At 40.8% G+C, this 19,927-nt stretch overlaps 1 protein-coding gene across 1 annotated transcript in view; it reads left to right on the top strand.

The window, feature by feature from the left end:
• Positions 1–19,927, top strand: part of terb1 (telomere repeat binding bouquet formation protein 1) — a 155,842-nt gene that overhangs the window by 16,170 nt on the left and 119,745 nt on the right. Inside the window, exons 2-5 of the mRNA XM_073069668.1 lie at positions 6,218–6,305; positions 10,908–11,018; positions 12,296–12,424; positions 13,811–13,942. Coding sequence (XP_072925769.1) covers positions 6,266–6,305; positions 10,908–11,018; positions 12,296–12,424; positions 13,811–13,942 — 412 coding nt within the window. The 5' untranslated portion in view covers positions 6,218–6,265. The remainder of the gene's footprint in view (positions 1–6,217; positions 6,306–10,907; positions 11,019–12,295; positions 12,425–13,810; positions 13,943–19,927) is intronic.

Here is a 19,927-nt window from a genome sequence, read left to right as displayed (position 1 = left end):
CCAGCCCCTCACCTCGGCTCCATCACGCTGTCCGACAACGACTTCACCAGGGTCCTGGCGGATTTCCCATCGGTTCTGGCACCGCAGTTCACGGCAACCATGCCCCGACACAGCGTACAGCACCACATCCCGACCCAGGGACCACCCCTCCACGCCCGTGCTCGGCGGCTTCCCCCAGACAAGCTCCGACTGGCGAAGGAGGAGTTCAAGAGGATGGAGGAATTGGGGATCATCCGGCGGTCCGACAGCCCATGGGCCTCCCCCCTGCACATGGTGCCCAAAGCAACAGGGGGCTGGAGACTATGTGGCAACTACCGCAGGCTGAACGAGGCTACCTCACCGGACCGCTATCCTGTACCGCACATTCAGGACTTTGCAACAAACCTGCACGGCGCACGGATCTTCTCCAAGGTAGACCTTGTCCGAGGATACCATCAAATCCCGATGCATCCGGACGACGTCCCCAAAACGGCTCTCATCACCCCGTTCGGCCTTTTCGAGTTCCTCCGCATGCCGTTCGGCCTGAAGAATGCCGCTCAGACGTTCCAGCGGTTAATGGACGCGGTGGGACGCGACCTGGACTTCGCATTCATCTATTTGGACGACATCCTCATAGCCAGCAGCAGTCGTCAGGAGCATCTGTCCCACCTCCGTCAACTCTATGCCCGGCTGAGTGACTACGGTCTAACATTCAACCCAGCCAAATGCCAGTTCGGGCTCGACACCATTGACTTCCTGGGCCACAGGATTACTAAAGACGGGGCAACCCCTCTACCCGTTAAGGTGGATGCGGTCTTCCATTTCCCCCGACCCACCACGGTCAAAGGCCTTCAGGAGTTCGTAGGTATGGTCAATTTCTACCACCGCTTCCTCCCTTCAGCTGCCCGGATCATGCGCCCCCTGTTCGCCCTGCTGTCCGGTTTGGGCAAGGACATTACCTGGGACGAGGAGTCCGCCGCCACTTTCATTCAAACGAAGGAAGCCTTGGCGAAAGCTGCGATGCTAGTGCACCCCAGAATGGACGTCCCTACCGCCTTCATAGTGGACGCATCTAACACGGCAGTCGGTGGGGTACTGGAGCAGCTCATCGCAGGCCGCTGGCAACCCCTGGCGTTTTTCAGCAAACACCTGCGGCTACCCGAGCTCAAATACAGTGCTTTCGACCGGGAACTGTTGGCGCTATACCTGGCAATCCAGCATTTCAGGTACTTCTTAGAAGGTAGGCCCTTCACCGCGTTCACGGACCACAAACCGCTTACCTTTACGTTCACGAAGGTGTCCGATCCCTGGTCGTCCCGCCAGCAGCGCCATCTGCCCTACATCTCTGAATACACGACGGACGTCCGGCACATCTCGGGTAAGGACAATGTCGTGGCGGATGCGCTCTCTCGCCCTAACATTCACGCCCTTTCCCCAGGGGTAGACTTTGAGGCGCTGGCAGAGGCACAGCAGGCAGATGAGGAGATCCCGAGATACAGAACCGCAGTCTCCGGTTTGCAGGACCTCCCCGTAGGCCCAGGTGAGAGGACCCTACTCTGTGACATCGCCACCGGCCAGCCCTGTCCCGTCGTCCCGGCACCTTGGCGGCGACGTGTTTTCGACTCTATTCATAACTTGGCGCACCCCTCCATCTCTACCGTCCGGATGGTCTCCAGCAGGTTTGTTTGGCACGGACTCCGCAAGCAGGTCAGTGAATGGGCCAGAACGTGCATGCACTGCCGGACGACCAAAGCTCCGCCGCAGCAGTTCCACCCCACCCACCGGCGTTTCGACCACATTCATGTGGATATCGTGGGCCCCCTGCCAGTGTCGCGCGGAGCACGGCACCTCCTGACTATCGTGGCCAGAGGCGATCCCGCTCACCGACACCACCTCCGAATCTTGCGCCCAGGCACTGATCGCCACCTGGGTGTCCCGCTTTGGTGTACCGGCCCACATTACCTCCGACTGAGGCGCCCAGTTCACCTCCAGCCTGTGGTCAGCTATGGCCAGCCTTTTGGGGACTCAACTGCACCACACCACTGCCTACCACCCACAGTCGAACGGACTAGTGGAGCGTTTCCACCGTCACCTAAAGTCGGCGCTCATGGCCCGCCTGTGAGGAGCTAACTGGGCGGACGAGCTTCCCTGGGTCCTACTCGGCATCCGCATGGCGCCCAACGACGATCTGCACGCCTCATCGGCCGAGTTGGTGTACGACGCACCCCTGGTCATCCCCGGGGAGTTCATACCAGCCCCAAGGGGGCAAGAGGAAGAACCCGCAGCAGTCCTGGGCAGACTATGCGAGAGGCTCGGTGACCTGGCCCCCATACCCACTTTGCAGCATGGGCAGAATCCGACCTGCGTACCCAAAGACCTGCAGAACTGTAAGTATGTGTTTGTACGAAGGGGCGGGCATCGGCCACCGCTGCAACGGCCCTACGAGGGGCCGTTCACGGTGCTCAGGAACAACAAGTCCACGTTCGTGCTGGACGTTGGGGGGAGAGAGGAGGTTTTCACGGTGGACCGACTCAAACCGGCCCACGTGGACCTGGCGCAACTGGTCGAGTTTCCGGCACCGTGGCGCAGAGGCCGACCTCCCAAACAGGGTCCGGCCCAGACTGTGGACATTGGGGGGTGTATCGCCGGTTCTGGGAGGGGTGGTTATGTGGCGACCCTCTTACTAGCACACTCGAACGGGCTCACAATTAGCTAGCGTGCAGGCACAAAGGCCAGGTCCGCAACAAAGGGAAAAAGCCTGCGGGGGTTTGTGAATACGTGTCTCTTGGACCATCCGCGCCCGGGGAGGGCGGGATGAGGGAGGCTTTAAAGCAAAGCTGTGAAGTTCGAATAAAATATTCTTTGATTGCAGTTTACCGACTCCGTGTCGTTATTTTAGCGCTGCGTGTAGCACACCGCTACAGTATAAAAGTTGCATTGTTTGCTGTGCAACCAAAACTATGTAGTCAGCTTTGAGTTTGCTATTTGCTATGCATGTATCCAATTTAGTAGGAGAATGAAATCTTAAGAATGTAGAAGATAATGGGGTGTTAATGAGAGGCTAGCTAAGAGATGTAGATTATAATGGTGTGTTAATGAGAGGTAGCTAAGAGATGTAGATTAGAACATGATTAAGTCAATGGGTAGAAACAATAGTGGCGGATTTACTTGCGATACGCAACTGTAGACCGATTGGATAAACCAGGAGATTGCTATAAAAAATGCTATGTACAAGGATCGGTGGGCAATCAGCGACTAGCTCAATGACTGTTTCAGCTTTGATTTGCAAATTAAAGTTTAACACTTCTTGAAGAATCTTCTGCGTCTCCTGGTCGTTTGTGGGGCACGAAAACCACAACATTCTTCAGTCTCTGGATTATAACATATCTGCCCTTTGCAACATTTAATGCATGTCCACACGTAACATTCTAGCTCTAACATTTACTTTGCATTACTAAGGATTATTGACATTGTTAACATTGCATATTTAACAAATGGCTGATGTACCACTTTTTCACCTTTAATTATATCCAGCATAATTTCAATGTTTATTGTTGCCAGTAGGTACAATCCATAGAGCTATGTGTATAAGTTGAATCATGCATAGAACAAATTGAGATGAATCCTGATTAGAAAAGGATCATTGTGACCATGATGAATTTGATGAAGACAAAATGCAATGGGAAGATGTTTGAAAGGTATGAAGAGGGGAAATTGGTGTTTTTTTAATAGTAAAACAAAGCTTTATAAATTGGAAAAATATCCTTCAAAGAGTCATTGACATAGTATAACCAAAATTTATAGACTATTCTTAGAAATTATGGAATATCTGTATTATGTTGGCATGGATAGAAGATTGGTTAACACATAGGAGAAAGAATCATTTTCCAGTGTATAGTGACCAGTGCAGTGCCACAAGAAACAGTGGTTGTCTCAATTATTTGAAATGTGCAATAATATAGTTGGAAAGGTCAGGTTTGTTGAAGATAAAAAGCCAAAGTCAGTATGCCCAAGTTATGTGTATACAGGTACAATATAAAAAAACACGTCCACAACAGCATCACAGGCACAAAAACTGAAGGTTCCAAGTACGCTCCAAGGTGGATACATAATATTACAAAGAAATAATGGAGCAGAACAAAAAGTCTCCAATCATATATAACATGGGCAAGGTAGTTCACTTTATTCAGAAGAAATAGTTTTTAAATGGAGAACATCTATTAAATGAGTGTTCATAAAGGCTTGTGTGTGCTTTTACATGAAGCACAGAAATATAATGTAATATGGAAGTACTGCATACAGTTAGTAAATGCATGTTGGCCTTCATTGCAAAGGTGTTCAGAGTTTAAAAGGCATGAATTTTTGCAAAGGCATGAAGCCACACCTGGTGTATTGTATACAGTTGGATCTCCTTATTACAGAAAGAATATATTTGGAGACAAGGTTTACTAAATTAATTACTGGAGTGAGAGAAATACCCTATGAAGAAATTTTATTTCAGGTGGGCTTATGTTCTTTGGAGTTAGCAAGCTTTTGAATGGGTGAATCTGAGAGACTGTTTACCTTGGCTGAAAAATTATGATCTAGGAACTATTTTTCAGGATGATGAGTTTAATATTCCCAACCAAAATAAGAAGCAATTTGTTCACTGAAAGGGGTGTGAATCTTTTCTACTCCAAAAGGTTGAGGGTGCTCAATAGGTATGTATATTCAAGGCTTTTATTGGCAGTGTTTTGGAATCTAGAGAAACCAAATAATATATTGTTGGCACTGAATTATAGTTGGAGATGATTAATCATGATTTTGTCTACTAATGAGCAGACTAGAAAAATTATCTGTCACTGCTACATTAGACATTACTGGCTTTCATAACCAACTCCATATCCAAGGTCATGTACTTTTTGCAAGTCACAAAACTAGGAGGATCATGCTGATACAGAATCTCAGAAATCTTGGCTGGAAGGCATGACTGAGTTCACTCCCAACCCCACAGAGGCAGCTGGACTTAAAAATAATCTTAGCAGGCCAGGCATGAATCCTTAGCCAAACTTAAAATTTGGCATGGGGTTATTTTGCAAGTCAATTTCCTTAAAAAGAGTAGCAATCAACCAGTATCATCTTTGGCTGACTTATGTGTCCTCTGCTGAATCACAAACGTTGAGAGGTCAAGTGCATTGTGTACCACTGTATCCAGTGATTACCTATAAATTAATTATAATTGGATAACTTGTTAACATTGTCTAATCTTAGATTTGAATGACTACTTCTGTGTGGAATGAGAAAGTTGACATCATTTCATATCAAAAGTTACATGAAAAAGACCCAAGTCCTGATGAAGAGTCTTGGGTCGAAATTTCAGCTGTCTATTCCTCTCCAAAGATGCTGCTTGACTCGCTGAGTTCCTCCAACATTTTGTATGAATAGCTCTAGATTTCCAGCATGTGCAGAATCTTGTACAAGTGGTCCCCGCTTTTCGAATGTTCGATTTACAACAACTCGCTGTTACGAAAGACTTCCATTAGTACCTGTTTTTGCTAACCAAAGAGGATTTTCACTTTTACGAAAAAAAGACGCCCACTTTATACGTGTGTTTACCCCAAGAAAGACTACAATGACCATGAAGCCTTGTGCGGGCAGTTGTTTGTGCATGTGTGTACGTGCTGTTTTTTTCCTCCAAATTGATTTTGGCTCGCTGCCTTCCCGAGTTTGATATGTGAAACTACACCAAACCCACAATATTTCTACTTTATATTGGGTGTAAATTTATATCATTTCTGCTTTTACTATATGTTAGTGTTATTTTAGGTTTTATGTGTTATTTGCTTTGATTTGGTAGGTTATTTTTTTGGGTCTGGGAATGCTCAAAATTTTTTCCTATATAAGTTAATGGTAATTGCTTCTTTGCTTTACGACGCTTTACGATTTCGGATTACAAACAGGTTCATAGGAATGCTCTACCATCAGATTGTGGGGGAAACCTGTATTTCTGAATAGCAACTTTGTGCCAAAAGAAAACTAATATTTTCATTTTATAGTTTTGTAGTTATACATTAGTTTGCATTTTTCTTACATGAATTATTATATAGAAAGTAATAAAGATAAAATACTAGAGGTAAATTCTAGAACAATATTGATGATATGTGACAGGTTTTTGTTAAATTCCTTGCCAAAAAGTTCATGAAGATGTGCATTTTTATAAGTCACTTACTGGAAATCAATGTTGCTCTTTAAATTACAGGATTCATTGTTTCTCTTGTTCTTCGAAAATCCTGAGTCTTCAGGCAAGATGGATAACCAAGAAAAAACAATTAGCAACATACCGTGTGGTAAGATGTTTCTGTACTAAATAGTGTTAATGTCACAAAGTGTTTTATGGTCCAGATTTTGCAGTTTGGCAAAAATTTATAAAACTTCCAATTTTCTTCACCAATGCTCTGAAAAATGCTTTATAAATTCCTCCCACAGCTGTTTATATTTTGCAATTTATTTTGAGCCACTTTCCATTTTAGGTTTATTTCATGTGCAGGAATTTTAAACTTTTTACCTGCCCTTTTCAAACATTCATTTGCAAAACCTTCCATAGATGCTGCAGTTCAGGATTTTCCTGTGTATGTGTGAATACATCTGTTCCTAATATGTTGACCACCTTTCAGCAGCACTTCCCCAACTATATTCTGATGTTAAGATGAAGTCCAGAAGCGGAGCACGAAACTGTAACAATTCCCCACCACATGCTAGGAAATCTATTGTAGAACTTTGCACAGGATAAAGGTACTTTTCAGATAACAGCTTTCAACTAATGAGACTAGTAAACAGCAGAGCAATAACTGAGGTATGCAAAATATAGAGCAGTGATATCAGGGCTTTATTTACAAAAGTAATGGTTGTATTGTTGGGGGGGGGGGATGGAGTTAAACTTCTGAAACATGTTCAGAAGATTTTTCTAGCTCATTATGTTTACAGCCCATTATTTACCAACAGCCCAATCTGCTGCTGGTGAATAAGATGGACCATGTGTTACTGGAGAACACACTTGGGCAAGGAGTAATCATTGGATCAGAAGGTTTAAATAAGTGATGGGAAAAGAATAAAGAAGAGTCTGAAATAGAAATTCTAAACTGGAAGATGATTAAGTTTAATGGTATAAGAAGAGATTTTGCTAGGGTAAAATGCAACCAGAATTGGAACATTAAAAGATCCTCAAGGAAGAAGTGCAGACATAAAGGGGGAAGGTGGAAATCATATCCTGGGTTCCTCAATTGATGAAGGAAATAGAGAATGGAACAAAACTGAACATTGTATATAATCTTTGAAGTTAGAAGGACATATTGAGAAGCTTTTTTCAGATAGGTGAAGAGTAAACAAAGGCAAGAATGGGTTCAGACCACTGGAATTTGACATTGGAGAGGTAGTAATGGGGGATGAATTTACTAAGTATTTTACATCAGTCTTCACCATCAGAGACACTAGCTATATGCAAGAAATTCTAGAGTGTCGGGGCAGAAGTGAGTGTTGTTGCTACTACTTTGGAGAAGTTGCTTGGGAAGCTGAAAGTAGATATGTCATCTAGACCAAATGAGCAGGGTTCTGAAAGAGATAGCTAAATAGGCATTCGTGATGATCTTTCAAAAATTACTAGAATCTGGAATGGGTCTGATGGACTGGACAGTTGCAAATGTCACTCCACTCTTTAAGAAGGGAGAGAAGCAGAAGAAAGGAAATCAGTTAGCCCAACTTCAGTAGTTAGGAAGATGTTGGAGTCCATTATTAAGGATGAGGTTTTAGGGCACTTGGAGGCTTATGCTACAGTTAGCCAAAGTCTGGTTTCCTTAAGGGGAAATTTTGCCTGACAAATAGGTTGGAATTCATTGAGGAAATAACAGGGTTAGACAAAAGAGAGGCAGTGGATATTGTTTGCTTGGTTTTTCAGAAGGCCTTTGACAAGGTGCTGCACGTGAGGCTGCTTAAAATGATAAGAGCCCGTTATATTACAGAAAAGATTCTAGCATGGATAGAAGATTGGTTGATTGGCAGGAGGCAGAGTCGGAATAAAGAGGGCCTATTCTGGGTTGGCTGCAGGTGACGAGTGGTGTTCCACAGCGGTTAGCATTGGGGTTGCTGCTTCTCATTTTGTATGTCAACGATTTGGATGACGGAATTGATTGCTTTGTAGCCAAGTTTGCAGACGATAAAAAGATAGGTAGAGGACCAGCTATTGTTGAGGCAACAGGGAGTTTGCAGAAAGACTTACTCAGATTGGGAGAATTGGCAAAGCACTGGCAGATGAAATATAGTTTATGGAAGCGTATGGTCATGCATTTTTTAAGAAGGAATAAAGGCATGGACTACTTTCTAAACAGGGCAAAAATTCAAAAATCAGAGGTACAAAGGGACTTGGGAGTCCTTATGCAGTATTCCCTAAAGGTTAACTTGCAGGCTGAGTAAGGAAGAGAAATGCAATTTTAGCATTCATTTTGAGAGGACTAGAATGTAAGAGCAAGGATGTAATGCTGAGGCTTTATAAGGCATTGGTCAGATCAATGCCTTATTGGAGTAATACTTGGAGTATTGTGAGCAGTTTTGGGTTCTTTATCTAAGAAAAGTTGTGCTGGCATTGTAAAAGGACCAGAGGAGGTTCACAAGAATGATTCTGGGAATGAATGGGTTGACATATGAGGAGCGTTTGATGACTCTGAGCCTGGATTTGCTGGAGTTTAGAAGAATGAGGGGCATCTTAAAGTTCTAAGTAAAACTTATTATCAGCGCATGTACATGTCACCACCTACAATCCTGAGATTCTTTTTCTGCAGGCATAATTAGCAAACCTATTGAACAGTAACTGTAAACTATATATATCAGGAACTGTAAGCAAGCTGTACAAATGCAGATATAAATAAATAGCAATAAATAATGAGCATGAAATAACAATATAACAGAGTCCGTAAATGAATGTAGCTATCCCCTTTTGTTCAAGAGCTTGGTGGTTGAGGGGTTGAAACTTATTAAATATTGAAAGGCCTGAACAGAGAGGATATTCCTATAATGGGTGAGTCTAGGACCAGAGGGCACAGCCTCAAAATAGAGAGATGTCCTTTTAGAACAGAGATGAGAAGGAATTTGTTTAGCCAGAGGGTGGTGAATCTGTGGAATTCATTGTCACAGATGGCTGTGGAAATCAAGTCATTGGGTATATTTCAAGCAGAGGTTCATAGGTTCTCATAGATTACGGGGAGAAGGCAGGATATTAGGGTTGAGAGAGAAAATAAGTCAGCCAAGATGGAATGGAGGAGCCGAAAAGATGGGCCACTTGGCCTAATTCTGCTCTTGTGTCTTATGGTCAGCACAACATTGTGGGCCCAAGGGCCTGTAATGTGCTGTAGATTTCTATGTTCTATGGTCTTAAGTACTTATCAAAATATATTGAATCCTGGGCTTCATAAATTGAAGAATTATTATAGTTTTAAAATGTACATTATTCGTTAAAATCAATATACCGTAGATGCCGGATTATAAGCCGCTACTTTTTTCCCATGCTTTGAACAGCTTTGAACACTGCGGCCTTTACTACGGTGCGGCTAATGCATGTTTTTTTTTCATGCCGCCAAAAACATTTTGCCTCGTAACAGTAGACCAATAAAATTGATGAGTAGTTCTCAGAGGTCCAATGAAATTGTACGATAAATCAAGTGCACTTTCACAATTAAATTACCGGTATTGTAAATCAGTCATTTGTACTCACCCTCATCAACATGGAAAACACTCGAAGAAAAGCATTGTGCTGCCTTTATGGCAGTTATTTAGTTTATAATATTTTCGCTTAGTAATTCATTTGTTAGTATTGTCTAGTTAAAGTTAGAAGTGTTTTAAGTATATTTGTTTTCTGTACTACATCCCGGGATGCTATGACATCACATCCGGTTTTGCCGCGTCTTGTGGGAAAATACCGGTTTGCGATAAACGGAAAGGTGGGGGCGAGCGCATTAGACCCGCGCGAGAACGCTGCTTTTAAGTTAAAGGCGATCAATAACTTTTCCTGGTAGGCTGCAGTATATATTTTTTTACCAGTCGTTAGGAGATATTGGAATGTTGTTCGTGCACTGTTCAGTAAAAAAGTATACGCAACGTAATTTGTGTGTTACCGATACGTACGTATATTTAAAAGTAGCCGTGTTACAGGCACGGTTCGAAAAAAAGCATTTGCAATATGTATTTGTTTATGTTACCATACGGATTTAATTAAAAGTTAAAAAATCCTCACGTGTAATATCTTTCTGTGTAAATATCTCATATTACAAAGTGGGACACCTGTGGCTTAAAATCCGGTGCGGCTTGTACAAGTACAAAATTGATTTTCTTTCTAAAATTAGAGCCTGCGGCTTTTAATCAGGTGCGCTCTGTAGTACGGAATCTACGGTACATGTTGTGTCTACATTTGTTGCACTGTTGGTTCAATGCATCCTCTTAGAATGTGTCATTGCCCTCCTTGTTCAACTAAAATACGTAAAAGGTAAATTTGATTGAGATGTACAAGTTAAGCAAAGAAACCTGTATTCCACTAATTCTTGGTGCAAAAACTGTAGGACATAGACTAGACTGCAGGCAAAGAATACAGGAAGATGTAAGGGAGTTTTTTTTATTCTAGCAGGTAATGATCTGAATTCTCTGTCTATGTAGTAGTGAAACAGAGATGCATACAATGACTCCTTTGGTGCCAAATAATTTTATATTACCTTGTCTTTCCACTCAAAGATTCAAAGATAAACATGAAATTAATTACTTGAATTCTAAATAATTAAATGAGAGATGTAACTTAAATTGCTGCCCGAGATCGTTCTAATCTATCACTTTGTGTTTTCTTTCTTGTATTTGTGTAAATTTGTTGCTTTGTGTGCTGATACCACAACTTACTATTTGTATTTAATATACAGGGTTAAAAACAGACCTGGATTTACTGCTGGAGTGTTTGAAGTATCAGATGGACAGTCCTGAAACTCAGAAACAAGCCCTGGTCACTATCTATTCTATATGTCAGCAGAATTGTAAGAGAGATTATCTGTATGTTAACATTATATGCAATTTACATCTTTAAAAATAATGTTATAGATTTTAAAATTATGTTCCAATTAGTGTTGCAGAATCAGTAGAGCTATTTAAAATTGCTCATAAAGAAATCTTTTAAGTATTCTATGTTGTCATTGTAAAGAGCAATTGCAGTTCTCTATCGCCAGAGTGTGGTGTGATTGTCAGCTAGAGAAGGCAGTTGATCAATTCCGATGGTTATTTTAGATTATTTTTAAAAAGAATCAGGCATTAGCATTCAATCTCATTCCTTCTCTAAATCCAAGGTAAATATTTGTAAGTGCCAGGGTTGACATTGACAGGCTAGGCAGCGTTTCTTTCAACAGATATTGTTTGACTTGCTAAGTATTTCAGATTGCAAACATAGTCATTGTTTTGATTCTGCATAAGTGCATACATTTGGTAAAAAAGTATGCAGATTAGGTTTTATTGATAAGTATTGAGGGATTCATACAAATTTGAGTGATTTTTTTTCAGTTTTTGTACATTTTCAGCCCTTTAATAAACTATTGAAAATCATGGTCATTTTGCATATCCTATTTTCTATACATAAAAGATAACACATCCAAGACTTTATCATGTATCTATTCCCAGATCTTTAGAAGGGAGACTATTTATGTAAACAATTTTAGTTACCAACCTTGGAGGTACTTCTTTATAAGATTACAGACTCCTTTGAAGAACAATGAAATGAAAATAAAATTTAAAACTGCAGAGAGCTTTCTGTAATCTTTGCCAGTTCTATGCTTCTCAGAAAGTACCATTATCCTCTAATTCTTTCCTCTTGAGCTTCCCTTTAGCTGCCAAGGCCCTGAGCTCTGGATGTTCCTTTTTTAAACTTATCACCTCAGATTTTGATTGATAATGTCTTATCAGGCCTTGGGACATTGAAGACAATGATGCAAAAATGTCCATGGCAAGGTGAAAGAGAATCCCAAAGGCTTCTATATTAAAAGCAAAAGTATAGCAAGGGACAAAATTGACCCTCTTGAAGATGTCTCATTTAGCTAAGAGGCTAATCATCGACTGATAATTCTAAAAACAGTTATTCTAAAGAAAAGTATCATAAAGATGTCAATAAAGATGAGATAAGGGATTTCCCCCCTGAAATCCCTGCCAGTTACTGTATATGTCCTGTTATTATTTGATGCCCAAGTATTGTAGTTTTAATTGCAGATTTCATATTTAAGTCCTTAAATGTCCATATATCCACATAAGCTTTTTAATTTAACACTAGGTGAAGCAAGTGATTACTTTCGTGAGATTGGAGGTGTGGACTTTATTCGTGGACTTATTAAACTGACTAATGCTTCTGTCCTTCGTGAAGCTGCTCTGTTCACGTTAGGTGCTCTAGCTGAAAGCAGTGGTATGAAAGATTTTTATTTACCTTTTCTGAATTCCTTAGTTTCTCTTTTCCGTGAACTTCCATCGTTCTCTCTATTTATATCCCTCATCTTTGGCTCAATTAGTAAAAGCAATGCCTGATAATTTACTGATCAAAACATCAGATGCTTGATTTCTCAGGTGATGTCAGGAAGATGGGAACCTCATCACACCTGTGCTGTTTAAAAATGCAGTTTGAAACAAAAACTGCCAAGATTTCATAGTTTGACATCCAGTGCCTTGTTGGAAAACATACATACATGAGTGATTATAAGCTGAGAACTTGAACAAAGGGGTACTGTGTACAACTAAATAATTCTATGGTTCATTCCTCTGTCCCTCCCCCTCACCCATTTGTTTTTCTTTACCCCTCAAACCCCATTATTCCTTCTCACTCTCAGGACCTGCACATCACCCACAGTTTCCTTCTCCTGGTTTCCCACTGCCTTCCCTTTTTTCTATGGCCCATTCTCCTCACCTATTCCTTCTTCTTCAGCCCTTTGCCTTTTTCATCTATCACCTCCCAGCTTCTCACATCATTGCCATTTCCTCCTCTAACCCACTTACCTATCTTTCCCCTCACCTATCAGCTGTCAGCTTGTGCTACTCCCCCTCCTCCCACTCTTTTATTCTGGCTTCTGCCCTATTTCTTTCCAGTTTTGATGAATGGGCTTGGTCCAAAATGTCATCTGTTCATTTCAAAACACAAAATTCTGGTGGAAATATGAATATCCAACAGCTGTCTCCTCTTTTCATACTCCCCTCCTCCCAAATTGCTGCATTTTTTTGCCTTTGCCCTTATCCATATTATAATTCAATATACACAAAATGCTACATTTTTTGCCTTTGTCTCTTATCCATGTTTTAATTCAACATACACAAAATGCTGGAGGAGCTCAACTTGTCAGGCAGCATCTGTGGAGGAAAAAGTTACGTCAATGTTTTGGGTCAAGACCCTTTATCAGTTCCTTCTATCATTCACTTGCCACAATCCTCCAAATTTGCCCCACCTCTCTGTATCTGCATGACATTCTTACATCCCCCAGTCCACCAATCACCTCAGAATTCTTTCTTGCTACTCCCTTCTCTGTATGCTAGTAGTCATTCCTCTACACTCTCAGTCCTGATACAGGGTTTCAACATGAAATGTTGACATTTTCTTTCCTCCCGCAATGCTGCGCCACCCACAAAGTTCCTCCAGCAGATAGTGCTGCAGATTCCAGCATCTGCAGCCTCTTGTGTCTCAAACGGTTTCCACCTGCAAGCTTTTTGAAATCACCTGCTTCACATTCTGTTGCAGTGAATTTTTGTACATTTGCTATCAATGATACAAATTAAAAGTAAAGATCTTTCTCTCTTGTGTTTCCAGTGTACTGCCAGCAGAGTCTGTGCACTTTAGAACTGCTATCTGATATCGCCATGTCACTTGTTCAGAAGGATGCTTCACTGATTCTGAAGAGGACAGATGTCTACATGATCTTGGTGTTGGTCTCACACAACAGTATGGATGTCATGTTTATATCACTATGTTAACCTTTTCTCCTTGAAAGATGAATTGGAACACCATATTTACACAAATGTGTAAAAGAAATGCATATGATAAGCACAAGTAACATACAATAACTGATCCTTAACCCAATGAACACAAAAAAAGTTAACAGAACTCACCACCAAACAAACAGAAACCATTTAGCTGTTCATTTACTAACCCTGAATATGCAGCAAATTGATACATGTAGGCAATACGTAATCCATTGTGCCAGATAAATAGCAATCCAACAAAATCCTAATCTGCTTATAACTGCAGACCTCTATTCTAGGCCACAAAGTCAAAGTAAATTTATTAGCAAAGCACTTACTGTATATGTCACTATATACTAAATAAATAAGCAATAAATATCAAGAATATGAGTTGTAAGAGTCCTTGAAGGTGAGTCCATTGTGAGAAGATGGACTTGTATATAGTTGTGGTTTGCTAGTTTAAAAGGAACAGGATGGCTTTAATTGATGGTGACCAGGTTAAAATGGGTATTAGCCTGTTATGTACTCCTAGGGTTCATTTTTTCTGTGGACCGTCACTTTAAAACACTGGGAGAATGAGACTGATTTGTGGACACTGTTTGAGCTGCTCCAGAGAGAGGGAGGTGGAGTTATTTGATGGACAATCGAATGTTATGGTTTCTCTGCAGCTTGTTTACTTTTTACAAGGACACAGACACACACAGAGTGAAGATGGACTCGGTCAGTGGAAGACACTAGTGAGTCAGTCGCTGGTTTAAACTTTCATTAGCACAAAAGGGGTGAGTTGAGATCGATCCAGAGTATTGATAAACGACTCTCACAAGTTTGCTGCAACTAGAAGTTTGCAGAGAAGAGAGGAGAGATAGGTTTGAAACAGAAGAAACCTTGTGACAAAGACTCTCTCTCTAAGTAGCTTTGGACTCTCTCTCTAAGTAGCCCATGAGGGTGAGTTTCCATTCGACTACGAAAGTGTGATTGTCACTTAGTTAATCCACAGGAGTGGGTTCTCTGGTGAGGGGAAAACGTTTGTGAATACCACGTGTTTGTTTACCCTTTGTCTGGGTGTGGTAGTTCACTGAAGAAAGGCACCCCTTTGGCTCATCTCTGTTGGAGTTATTTCATATGTCGTGGAACTGCATAAGTGGCAATCAAGTTGTGTGTGCTTGGGGTAACCTTGTGGAATCTACCAGTGTGTCGACCTTTGCCTGGGTGGTGGTTCCCTTGAAGATGGTTCCCTTTGTGATAAGCTACTGTTCATGATAATCCATGCATGGATTCTGTTTGAGTATCCTGCGGCCACCACTTTGAGATGTCCCGTAGCTGAATTCGGGTATGGTACCACTTGTGTTGAAAGGATATTCGTTGAAGATCATTGTTGGTGATACTTTGTGTGTAAACCTACTGCTATTGTTATTTTGTATTGCTGTCGTGGAATCTGTGGAATATCGACGTTATTGCCTTCTCACACCATTCGCCTTTGGATTACAAACATCTCACATTAATTAACGTGCATCTGAACTGGACTTTTCTTACATACCATCGTAAGACTGTATCACTTACCACCTAAGCTTGAAGAAGTTTGGGGATTTATATATTTACACCTATATATGCATAATACCATTAACTCTTGATTTACCTGGTTTAAGTTACTATATGACGTAGTTACTAATAAAATAGTATTAACAGCAAAACCAGACTCCAGGTGTGTTCTATTGCTGCTGATACTTTTACAGGGTGGCATGTACGTGACATAGCCACTCAAGAATTTAAGCTCTGTGACAATATGGCAAGTTTCCTAACAGTGTAGTATGTGCAGTGTAGTGTATTGCAGTATGCTCAATGAAAGGTAATGAAGGTGCAGTACTGTTTTGTCTTCAGGTTAAGCTGAGCATGTATTGCACTCATCGTTCATTTTCTGATGCTATCTAATCTATTCTTAACTGCAACAGAATAAGAAAAAACTTTTACTCTCTGGTTGGGCTGTAGAAAACACAGAAATGTTCCCGTCTCCAACACTGACTCATTTAGTGAAAAAGAAAACCATGTAATTAATGAGTTGTGGGGCATCAAAACACTGGGTTGGAACTGCTGAATATTTTTGATAGTTTTTTCCTTTAAAAGCTTAGTTCTCCTTTAGGCAGACGGCATTTTGATGTCATCATATTGAAGTTTGTAGGGTTACTCTGAATTAAGTTGTGGGATTAGTCCAAGAAGATTTAAGATTGGTCAAATAAGACCATAACATATAGGAGCAGAAATAGACCATTCCGCGCATCGAGTCTGCTCCACCATTCAATCATGGCTGATCTAATTCTATCAGTCATCGCCACTCCCCTGCCTTTTCCCCATACCCTTTGATGCCCTGCTGATCAAGAAACTATCTATCTCTGCCTTAAATGCACCCAATGACTTGGCCTCTATAGCCACTCGTGGCAACAAATTCCAGAGTTACCACCCTCTGACTAAAGTAATTTCTCCCCATCTCAGTTCTAAATGGACGTCCTTCAATCCTGAAGTCACATCCTCTTGTCCTAGACTCCCCTACCGTGGGAAATAACTTTGCCATATCTAATCTCTTCAGGCCTTTTAATGTTCGGAAAGTTTCTATGAGATCCCCCCCCCCCCCCCCCCACCCCCATTCTCCTGAACTCCAGGGAATACAGTCCAAGAGCTGCCAGATGTTCCTCATACAGTAACCCTTTCATTCCTGGAAATATTCTCATGAATCTTCTCTGAACCCTCCAACATCAGTATATCCTTTCTAAAATAAGGATCCCAAAACTGCAGACAATACTGCAAGTGTGGTCTCACAAGTGCCTTATAGAGCCTCAACATCACATTCCTGCTCTTATATTCTATACCTTAGAAATGAATGCCAACATTGCATTCGCCGCCTTCACAACCAACTCAACCTGGAGGTTAATCTTTAGGGTATCCTTCACAAGTCCCTTTGCATCTCTGCATTTTGAATTCTCTCTCCATCTAAATTATAGTCTGCCTGTTTATTTCCTTCACCAAAGTGCATGACCGTACACTTTCCAGCATTGTATTTCATTTGCCTATTCCCCTAAACTATCTAAGTCTCTCTGCAGGCTCTGTGTTTCCTCAACACTACCCGTTCCTCTTCTTTGTATCATCTGCAAATTTAGCCACATCCATTAATCCCATAGTCCAAATCATTGACATACATTGTAAAAAGCAGGGTGTGCCAACACTGACCCCTATGGAACTCCACTGGTAACTGGCAGCCAGCCAGAATAGGATCTTTTTATTCACAATCTCTGTTTTCTGCCAATCAGCCAACTACCCATGCTAGTAACTCCCCTGTAATTCCATGGGCTCTTATCTTGCTAAGCTGCTTCCTGTGCGGCTCCTTGTCAAAGGCCTTCTGAAAATCCAAGTACACCACATTCACTGCATCTCCTTTGTCTACCCTGCTTGTAATTTCCTCAAAAGATTGCAGTAGGTTAATCAGGCAGGATTTTCCTTTCAGGAAACCATGTTGGCTTTGGCCTGTCTTGTCATGTGCCTTGAGGTATTCCGTAATCTCATCCCTAACTATCAATTCGAACAATCCACTGATGTCGGGCTAACAGGTCTATAGTTTCCTTTCTGCTGCCTCCCATCTTTTTTAAATAATAGAGTAACATTTGCAATTTTCCAGTCATCCGGTACAATGCCAGAATCTATTGATTTTTGAAAGATCACTGTTAATGCCTCCGCAGTTTCTTCAGCTACTTCCTTCAGAATCCAAGGGTACATTTCATCCGGTCCAGGAAATTTGCCCACCCTCAGACCATTAAGCTTCCTGAGCACCTTCTCAGTCATAATTTTCACTGCACATACAGTACTTTACTTCCCTGGCACTCTTGAATATCTGGTATTCTGCAGATGTCTTCCACTGTGAAGACTGATGCAAAATATGCATTCAGTTCTTCTGCCATCTCTGTGTCTCTCATTACAATATCTCCATCATTTTCCATTGGTCCTATATCTACTCTCAGCTCTCTTTTACCCTTTATATACTCTTTAAATTCATCTTGTGTCCAGCCCATGTTAAAAAAAAAAATCACTCTTTCTCTTTTTAGAAATACTACATCCTGTTCACATTAGTCAAATGTGAAGGATTTATTTTCTTCTACAAATATAGACTCATCGTTCAGCATCTTGGTTCCGATTGCCACCTTTCCTAGACTTCCTATGCCTATGAGAGGCATAGATAGGGTGAATAGTCAGTACCTGTTTCCCAGGGCACCAATAGCAAACACCAGAGGGCATATGTACAAAATTAAGGGAGGGAAGTTTAGGGGAGGCATCAGGGGTAAGTTTTTTTACACAGAGGGTTGTGAGTGCCTGGAATGACTTGCCAGGGATTAGGGGTATTTAAGATCCTCTTGGACAGGCACATGGATGAAAGAAAAATGGAGGGTTATGGGGTAGTGTGTGTTTAGTCCTTTTTTAGGGATTATATAGGTCAGCACAACATGGAGGACTGAAGGGCCTGTGCTGTAGTGTTCTATGGTTCTATGCTTTCCTTGTTTAGCCTTTTGCTTCCTACAGAACCTGCTTTTTTAAAAAAATATTATTTATTTATTAAATTTTGGAGATTACAAAGAATAAATGTGGTGATAAAATAGTGAGAAAAATGATATTAACCCTCCCCCCCCCTTAACCCTTATCTAAAAAAAGAAAAAAAAAGAAAGAAAAGAAAGATTGCCTGGATATCAGAGGATCCCCACATGCTCCATGGAGTTCAAAATAATTTTGATATTTATTTTCACTTTCCCCAATTACTATAATTTTATCTTCAAAGGACCTATGTATCTAATCCTATCTTTTGTAAGTATGGGGACCAAATTTTCAAAAATATATCATATTCATTTCTTAGATTATACGTAATTTTTTCAAGTGGAATACAACTATATATTTCATTATTCCAACGATCCATAGTTAAATTTAAATCAGATTTCCAAATAACTGCGATAACTTTTTTGGCTACTGCCAAAGCAATTTTTATAATTTTTTTCTGATACTTATTCAATTTAAATTTCGTTATTGTCCCTTCAATGTCTCCTAATAAAAATAATAATGGACTATGTGGGAGTTGTACTCCAATAATTTGTTCCAATAAAAGTCTTAAATTAATCCAAAATGGTTGAATTTTTAAACAAGACCAGGTAGAATGTAAAAAAGTACCAATTTGTTGTTTACATCAAAAACATTGGTCAGACATATTTGAATTTAATCTATTTATTTTCTGTGGTGTTATATATAATTGATGTAAAAAATTATATTGTATTAATCTAAGTCGAACATTTATTGTATTTCTCATACTATCAGAACATAATCTTGACCAATTTTTTCCATCAGTTTTAACATTCAGACCAGATTCCCATTTTTGTCTTGATTTATGAATTCCTAATTTAATTGTCTGCTTTTGAATCAAGAACCTGCTTCTGAACCTTAAGCCCTCCTCCAAATTTTTCTCAAAATAGCTGCCCCATTTGTTTCAGTGTGCCTCAGTATTGACACAAGTGTTGGTTTCCTTTCATTGAAGTTCATCATTCTGCATTTTAAGAATGTTGCAATAAATCTCCCTTAAAAGCCTATCATTATTTATTGGCCAATGAGTCTTACTTAAGTGGTGAGAAAATTATTGGAGAAAATTTACTTGCATTTGGAAAAGCAGGGATTTTTTAGGAGGTATTATTAGCATGTGCACAGGAATAAAATGAGGCTCAGGTCATATAACGTGAGATAAATTGTTTTGTGGCAGTACGTTGCAAAGATATAACATTACTATGAATTACAAAATAAATGATGCAAAACAAAAATTAAACGAGGTCATGTGCTTGGGTTTAGGGATCATTCAGGAACCGATGGCGGTGGGGAAGAAGGTGTTCCTGAATTATTGAGCGCGAGTCTTCAGGCTCCTGTACCTCCTCCCTAGCAGTAGCATTGAGAA

The sequence above is a fragment of the Hemitrygon akajei genome, chromosome 17 (genome assembly GCF_048418815.1).
Source record: "Hemitrygon akajei chromosome 17, sHemAka1.3, whole genome shotgun sequence".
NCBI classification, from domain to species: domain Eukaryota; kingdom Metazoa; phylum Chordata; class Chondrichthyes; order Myliobatiformes; family Dasyatidae; genus Hemitrygon; species Hemitrygon akajei.
Note: the sequence above shows the minus strand (reverse complement) of the source record. Positions and strands in the feature narration are given on the sequence as shown.